Here is a 9,413-nt window from a genome sequence, read left to right as displayed (position 1 = left end):
ATATTGTCCTTAATCGTCCTTAAAGCCCTACTTCACCGGTTTGAATATGAAGGTGTATTGAATTCTGAGATCCTATGTAGTATAAATGTGCAATTTTTTTTTAAATCGGTTCATCCTAGCCTGAGAAAAGGCAGAAAGAGTGTTTTTTTAACCCTATATTTCTCTTTCTCGTGACATCACAGAAAGAGAAATATAGGGTTAAAAAAAACGTACTTTGTAAATATAACTGTGATGTCACAGTAAAAGACATCACAGTAATATTTACAAAGTACGTTTTAACCCTATATTTCTCTTTCTGTGATGTCACGAGAAAGAGAAATATAGGGTTAAAAAAACACTCTTTCTGCCTTTTCTCAGGCTAGGATGAACCGATTTTAATTTTTTTTGCACATTTATACTACATAGATCTCAGAATTCAATACACCTTCATATTCAAACCGGTGAAGTAGGCCTTTAACCTTGGTAATATCGTTCACGTGACATCCAAGCCAATAAAGAATATTTACTTATTTATTTATTGTTTTTTTCTGTGCAGACTTGGAATGCATTATTGATTGATTTATCATTGATACATTTCACATGCACCGCCACACCTCTCCTCTCTGGTGTGACTTCAGCAGAGTGAAACCACCAGCTGGTTCTGCGCATGCTCAGTCTCTCGCTCTCTCGCTTTCTCTGCCCCTCTCTCTATCTCTCTCCATCTCTCCATCTGCCTCTCGCTCTCTCCCGCTCTCTCTCTCTCTATGCCTCCCTCTCTCGCTCTCTCTCTCCCTCTCTCTCTCTCCTCCCTCTCTCTCTCTCTCCATCTCTCTCCCCCTCTCTCATCTCTCTTTCTCTATGCCTCCCTCTCTCCTCCCTCTCTCTCTCTCTCTCTCGCTCTCTCTCCATCTCTCTCTCTCACACACACATGATCCAGCAGCATCATCCGTCTCTCCGGATGTCAACGGCCGTCTAAACTCCCGCCTTGGTCGCGCGACATCAACACACCAGGTAGGAAAATAAATACATAAACAAATACACACAAATCACCGCGTGTCTAATCACCTCTATATTACGTCATTGATAACCTAGTCGGCATAGTCTATATAATATAACCTATTTGGATTTGTGTAAAAGGGATAGAGAGGCTATGTATGGGTGTATGTTTGGTGGATGGATGGATGTATGTATGGTGGATGCTATGAGAACCATCATTCATTCACCGGCTCGCCCTCCTCTCTCAGTCCGCCTTATCAGCACTCAAATCGGGGTAATGAATTACGTGTTAGTCGGTGTAGTGGAGCTTATCTCCTCCAGTCTGGCTCATCACCATCCCGATATTATCTCTGCTTGCCACACACACACACACACACACACACTGCTACATACACTGCCACACACACACACACACTGCTACATACACACACCCTGCCACACACACACACACACACACTAGCCTATGATACAGAGTGTAGCCTATATTGCTCCAGGGTTTTGGCCGTTTTTTTTGGCGCATCACAAGGTCACTATGGTGATGCCCGGACACCTTGCCCATGGGCATGTGCTCTAGATACCAAGGACGTCATTTTATAGTAGATATATTAAAACGATATGGCATCATGGACATAAAGGATTGGTTTTTTTTTACATTTATTTTCTTATTTTCTTTTACAACATTTGACATTTGTGTGTAAAATATTCTTAACCTTTATTTATACAGGTAAATCCCATTGAGACCAAAGACTCTTTTACAAGGGAGACCTGTTTTCCTTTCCCACACACATTCATACACCGATAGCAGGCTAACTATCGACATTCACACAAGGCAAGGTGGGTGAAGTGTCTTGCCCAAGGACACAACAACTATGACACAGGTGGCAGGGCGGGGATCGAACCTCCAACCCTTTGATCATCGGCTGACCCGCTCTACCACCTGAGCCACAGTCACCCCGTGCGTAAAATACTACTCATTTGACACAATATTTTGACACAAAAACAGGGTAATGTTCAAATAGTGAGTAAAGATACCTTCCCATATGTCCCAAAAGTTCATCCCATATTTGATTTGATTTGATTTGATTCAATTTATTTCAGACATATCAAACATACAAAACAAAATGAAAAGCATGGAAATACAATAAACAAATTATGTTTTCACAAAAAGAAAACAAATTATCTGTATTGCTGAGATATGCCTGAAAAGGAGCAGGAATAAGTATACACTTATTTAATCCTACCCCTTTTCCATAGTAAAAAAAATAAAAATTATTTTAATGTATTATTATGTTAATGTAGGCTGTTGTATAAATTCTAGGAGTGGTAGGATAGGTGTTTTATGTTGTAAAAAATAATCTGTGCGCCCCAATATGGGCTACATTGTTGCAGCCTAGAAACACATTAAAACTATGATCTATGCATTGTACTGATAGGAGAGGATTTATGAGGGAAAACATTAAATGTTCATAATCAGACTTAATGGCTCGATGTGAACGTCTCACTGTGTCAAGATGATAGATTATTATACAGCGTTGTAATTTACACCAAAGCTGTGACTGCATTCTCCGCACACACACACACACACACACACACACACACACACACACACACACACACATAGACAGATAGACACACACACACACACACACACACACACACACACACAGACAGACAGATAGACACACACACACAGATACACAGATAGACACACACACACAGACAGATAGACACACACACACACACACACACACAGATAGACACACACACACACAGACAGATAGACACACACACACACACACACAGAGACACACACACACAGACACACACACACACACATAGGCTCCTGATGATAACAACCGCTGTGTTTGAAAGCAGACAGGCGCCTGAAATGCATGTGAATAAATAAGATCACACCTAGATCTGTCAGGTTTTTCCCGTGCACTGTAAAGGCTGTGACGTTATTCTCTGCAAAATAACGTGTTAAAAAAATAATAAAAAATAAACGATAATAAAAATAAATATATATTTAAAAAAAAAATAATAATTAATACGAAAAAAATAAAACAAAATATTGGAAAAGAGTTTCACCATTTTTTTCTACGTTTGTTTTTATGTGCCAATTGCCCTTTTCCACAATATCTTGAAAGGTCTGTCTTTGTCTGTGTGTGTGTCTGTGTCTGTGTGTGTGTGTCTGTGTCTGTGTGTGTGTCTGTGTCTGTGTGTGTGTGTCTGTGTGTGTGTCTGTGTATGTGTGCGTGTGTGTGTGTGTGTCTGTGTATGTGTGCGTGTGTGTGTGTGTGTGTGTGTCTGTGTGTGTGTGTCTGTATGTGTGCGTGTGTGTGTGTGTGTGTGTGTGTGTGTTTGTCTGTATGTGTGCGTGTGTCTGTGTATGTGTGTCTGTGTGTGTGTGTGTGTGTTTGTGTTTGTCTGTATGTGTGCGTGTGTCTGTGTATGTGTGTGTGTGTGTGTGTGTGTGTGTGTGTGTCTGTGTCTGTGTGTGTATGTGTGTGTGTGTGTGTGTGTGTCTGTGTGTGTATGTGTCTGTGTGTGTGTGTGTGTGTTTGTCTGTATGTGTGCGTGTGTCTGTGTATGTGTGTCTGTGTATGTGTGCGTGTGTCTGTGTGTGTGTGTGTGTCTGTCTGTATGTGTGCGTGTGTCTGTGTATGTGTGCGTGTGTCTGTGTATGTGTGTGCGTGTGTGTGCGTGTGTCTGTGTGTGTGTGTGTGTTTGTCTGTATGTGTGCGTGTGTCTGTGTATGTGTGCGTGTGTCTGTGTATGTGTGCGTGTGCGTGTGTCTGTGTGTGTGTGTGTGTGTGTGTGTGTGTGTGTGTGTGTGTGTGTGTGTGTGTGTGTGTGTGTGTGTGTGATTTTAACTGCTTTATTTCTTCCAGCAGGGGGTGACAGCGATAATGGTGGTGAGGAGAGGAAAAAAGAAAATGGAAAAAAATAACTAACAAGGTGAGAAGCCAGTGAGTCAGATGATTTGACAGTGTGTGTGTGTGTGTGTGTGTGTGTGTGTGTGTGTGTGTGTGTGTGTGTGTGTGTGTGTGTGTGTGTGTGTGTGTGTGTGTGTGTGTGTGTGTGTGTGTGTGAGTGTGTGTGTGCATTGAGGCCGCCATGTTTCTACAGCAGCATAGAACGGACAACTTAGCGGCCTGACATGTTTTGGGGGAAATGCACCTGTTAAAAGACCAAGAAGAAGTACGATAGATAGATAGATAGATAGATAGATAGATAGATAGATAGATAGATAGATAGATAGATAGACAGACAGACAGACAGACAGACAGACAGACAGACAGACAGACAGACAGACAGACAGACAGACAGACTAGATAGATAGAAAGATACTTTATTGAAGGACAATTTTGTAATTAATGTCTATATTGTGTGTGTTTCCAGGCTTCATAATGCAGCGCGGTGGTGTAGTGGAGAGATGATCGTATCGAGGTGTCTGCGATGGATTCCTGTTTTAACGCCGTAGAGCTGAGAGAGATAAGGGGCGGGGCTGGTCGTCATGGCGCGTCTCCCACGGCGACAGCGAGCCCGGTTGTCAGGGGCTTTGAGAACGCTTCGTACCAACAGGATGAAGAGAGTGAAGAAGATATACAGGCTCCAACCGCCGCACACAGCAAGGTGAGGTTAACATAAAGTGTTGTTGGAGCGCTCCGGTGGCGTAGTGGATAGAGCGCGTACCATATCGGCTCCGGCCTTCGTTGCAGTGGTCGCGGGTTGAAATCCGGCCCGTGGACCTTTACTGCAGGTCATCCCCCCTCTCTCTCTCTCTCTCTCTCTCTCTCTCTCTCTCTCTCTCTCTCTCTCTCTCTCTATCTCTCTCCCCATTTCAACTCTGTACTGTCTAATAAAGCTTGAAAATGCCAAAAAATTATCTTAAAAAAAAAATTAGTAAAAATGATTGTATGTCCTGTTAATGTCAACACATATCCATGAGGAGATATTCACTGAATTTGACAAAACAGCGATTTTTACAACAAGCGTTCATAAGACTCCACCTTTAAATAAACTATATCCATTCCTAACGTACAGTATTCTCTGAAATGCAATTTCTAATGTCTAATCTTGGTGTATGTTATGCCCCTGTAAAGCACTTTGAATGGCCTTGTGTCTGAATGATCCTATATACATAAACTTGCCTTGCCTTCCTTCAGAAAGACCTTCAGCATCATGTTGAACTTTCCCCGTGTTCCTACGATCCTTTCGAAGAACCACAAACAAACATTTATTGTGCATAGAAAGGTAGAAAAAAAAAACAGAAACATTAATTCCCAACACATATCGAGCATATTGAGCTGTGGAAAAGGGGCAGGATTAAATCAGTTTTAAGCTTCTTCCTACTCCTTTTTAGACATATCAATAGAATCAATTGAATATAGCCTATGTCATTTTCTTATTATTTTTTTGGGGGAAATAATTTGAAGATCATTTTTGTTTATTGTATTTTTAAAATGTCTGAAATAAATTCAACCAATCACAAATCTCTCTCTCTTGTCCTTCAGAACGACCCTCATCACCTTGAACTTTCCCTGCGTTCCCACGGTGACGAGGAAAGAGCCGGAGCGCATCACAACCACAACAACCACACCACCGACCACGAAGAAGAAAACGAAGGCGAAGAAAACTTCACCCAATATAACATGGCGGACGACCGATCGGCGGATTACGGCTTCATCTTCGCGCTGGTTTTCCTCGTGAGCGGGATAGTGCTCGTGGTAATCGCATACACGATCCCTCGCGAAGCCAAAATCGACCCGGACGCAATATCCGCCCGACAGATGGAAAAACTGGAGATGTACTACGCTCAGCTGGGATCGCACCTTGATAAATGCATCATCGCGGGCCTGGGGCTTCTCACGTTGGGCGGGATGTTTTTGTCCGTTTTGCTCATGGTGTCGATTTGCAGAGGGGAGATGTACAGGCAACGCAGGGTGGCTTTCGTAAGGCCGAAAAGGACCTACGGATCTATTAACCTCAGGATGAAACAGCTGGCGAATGGAGAGAGTGTGGACGGAGGTGAAGAGGTTTTGGTGGAGGGTAAGAATTATAACTCACAGCCCGGCTCAAGCCAAGATTCCAATTTAGAACCCGGAACGAGTCGGAATTCTGTTGCTTCGACTACTAGTGTTACTGCTTCTGCTGGAGCTAACTAGCTAACTAGCGCTACGTTGATTTGAGACTGCAACTGTTTGTTTTTTTGCCGTAAGTTGCAAAATGATGGATGGATGGAGGGGCACTACGTTTGAGAAGACAGAAGAAATTCATCTAGCTGCTTTGACAGACAATGTAAAAAGTTTTTAAAAAGAAGTTAAGGATACTCTGATTTTGAAGGTAACTGTCTGAAATAGATTTTGAGATATGAGGCTAAAACGTAAGCTAAAATATGTCAAGAAAAACTGCCAACATTTGAGCCAACTGATTGTCTTTTGTTGGGATAACTTCCCATAAATGTATCTTTTATTTGTAGGCTATAAAAACTTCTAATTTTGAGTTCTACATACAAAGAATTTCAAACATTAACAGTTCTGCCAACTATACAGGTTACACACAAAACCAAGTCGGTCAAAATGTTGATTCAAACACTAAAACTGTTGAAAACAAGTTGTCATCATACATTTTAAGACTGAGGTTCTCCTCCTGCTTCTGTGCTGCTAATCAGAACAGCTGAGCGTGATTGAGAGAGGCAGCACACACACACACACACACACACACACACACACACACACACACACACACACACACACACACACAGCACACCTGCTCTCTCAATCAGTGGCAAATTAAAGAGTGGGGAAAACAACCAACTAAGAAAACACCCAAAACAAACCCATACGTAGCAGTTTAACTCAAACCTTGAAGTTACATTACATATTAATGATACGTTATCTCCACAAAAGATAATGAGTTGGCTCAAATGTTGACAGTTCTCCTTCAAATTTAGGAGTCTTAGAATTAGCCTCAGAACTCAAAAAATCTAGTCAGACAACTGCTTTGAAAATTTGAGTTTATTCTTCATTTTTTAATTTTTTCTGTGCACCATTTTTTGTGGGGCAATGGACTTATTGCTTATTGGATAATGTATTCTACCCAATCATAACGGATGTATTACTAAACATAAGAGGGCTCTAAGCAGATATAAGGTAAGCCTATATGTTTGAGCACATTTTGAGGCGAGTTGTTGAATGTCAAAGTTATTGTACCAATATGAATCGTAGGAGGTTGAAAGCACATTTAGTCCGACATATTAACACTTTATTTATGAAGTCCAGTGCTGACGCTAGTCTATCAGATATGACCCACTTTTTAAAAACTTTTTAGCCATATTCTCCACAAGATTAAAGGTGCTCCGAGGAACTTTCTAATTGTGTTAATTCTAGCGCCCCCTTTGGATGAAAACTGTAGTGTTTTTACTACACCAGCTGTTGTTCCTGGGTGAGCGTATACCCATGACACAGGCATTAAAAAAAACCTATATAAAAATAGCATTCTTTGCACTGATGGTCTCGTTTGCTGTTACATGTCATCAGAGGAAAAATGAGACTGTTTCAGAAATATTTAAAAGTTCCTCGTAGCTCCTTTAGTTGTTAATTCAAGTCTACTCAAAGTTTATTTACATAGCACATTTAAACAAAACGAAATGTAGGATAAACTAAATATCTTGTAGCTGCTGTGAATATCAGTGGTATTCTTTTAAAGGCAACTGGACTGTCCTGAATAAAGTGTTATAAAGAGAAAGAGATGCACAAATGATCAAATGCAACAAACACACACACACACACACACACATAAACACACACACACACACACACACACACACACTGAGCGTCATGCAATACCTGGACAATAACAGCATATAGAAGATAAAGGGTTAAAGGTACAGTGTGTAGAATGTATCGGCATTTTTTCACAACACTTAGAAATGGAATATAATCTTCATACGTAGGTTTTAATAAGTGTTTTAGTCGCTTGAAAATAACAACTGCAGAGATCAAGCTCTGACATATTTTGATTATTACACAAATCACGTCCTGATTATAATAATATAATAACCAGAATTTCCATACAATCTGTAGAAAATTATATGAAAAAACTGCTTCAACAGCAAATTTAACTGAACAAACAAAGATGGAGGACTGTCACTGAGTCCGTATTTTTGGTCCGAAATTGTTGCACGTTAAAAAATGAATACGAGCTCACGTTGTATCATTCAAATTTACATACGCTGAAAAAGATTTCGGATCTAGTTTAGATTTAATTTTTCTGTTGCATCCTACAAGTTCTCTCACTTACATTAACCAAAACATTTTATTTCATATTGTGATAATGAAGCAATGAAAAGGAAAAATACTCAACAGACTGCAAACATCTTGTATTAGAAATTATACAAATTCAATTACAAATTGTATTTATTTTAATTTTATGGTTTACGAAAAACTCAGACGGAATAAAAAAATACGGACTCAGAGTTGCAAGAGCCTTTTGAGGGGAATGGACCTTTAAACAATGCAGCGCCTACTAATTATACTACTGTATTTGTATTATATGTACAACAGACGTTATTTATGTCATGTAAGGATTCAATAATAAGCCTTAACGAGTGAACACACACACACACACACACACACGCACACACACACACACACACACACTGTACATTGTGTAAACTAAACGCAAATATTGTTATTATTATTATGCTGATGTATAGTGAGCCAATTAATGAGCCAAGGGTAATGTAATCATACACACACAGTCACACACACGCAAAAAGCCAAAAACACCGACACGCACGCATACATACACACACACACACACACACACACACAAAGGACCGACACACACACACACACACACACACACACACACAAGCCAGTGTGTTGCCCTGTACTTGGAAGCGTCTGTAATTAATTGCCATTACACACTGACATTCTACAGACTGACGTGTCTTTCAGTAAAGAAAAGATTTGACTATTCGTGACTAAATCCTAAAAATGCCTGAACCGTTTTTTCTTATTTTTCGTTTTTTTTTGCCCAAAATTAAATTTGTTTACGTCCAGGTGTTACATTTTTTTTATAGATAGATAGATAGATAGATAGATAGATAGATAGATAGATAGATAGATAGATAGATAGATAGATAGATAGATAGATAGATAGATAGATAGATAGATAGATAGATAGATAGATAGATAGATAGATAGATAGATAGATAGATAAGGTTACAGAGGCAGACAGTTCAGTAGAGTGTAGAAGGTTAGACTGATGTGGGTGTAACGATAGACTCTGGACTACGTGAGGAGATTCTTAAAATAAATGGATTTTACAGGGAGTGACTGTGCAAGAAAACTGCTACTTTCAACAACACAGTCAAGGTGTTACAGGTTAGATGGATAGATAGATAGATAGATAGATAGATAGATAGATAG

At 40.1% G+C, this 9,413-nt stretch overlaps 1 protein-coding gene across 1 annotated transcript; it reads left to right on the top strand.

Annotated features, from left to right (window-relative positions):
* Positions 1 to 4,434: 4,434 nt before the first annotated feature.
* tmem74b (transmembrane protein 74B) lies at positions 4,435 to 6,143 on the top strand (the record flags this gene model as incomplete). The annotated part of the gene is made up of 2 exons (XM_080025771.1): positions 4,435 to 4,611; positions 5,493 to 6,143. The coding sequence occupies 2 exons, from the start codon at positions 4,435 to 4,437 to the stop codon at positions 6,141 to 6,143; spliced, it is 828 nt and encodes a 275-aa protein (XP_079881897.1).
* Between the last annotated feature and the right edge of the window lie 3,270 nt (positions 6,144 to 9,413).

The sequence above is a fragment of the Ammodytes marinus genome (assembly GCF_949987685.1).
Source record: "Ammodytes marinus genome assembly, chromosome: 4".
Taxonomy (NCBI): Eukaryota; Metazoa; Chordata; class Actinopteri; order Uranoscopiformes; family Ammodytidae; genus Ammodytes; species Ammodytes marinus.
The sequence above is the reverse complement of the archived record's forward strand: the minus strand, read 5'-3'. Positions and strand labels throughout refer to the sequence as shown.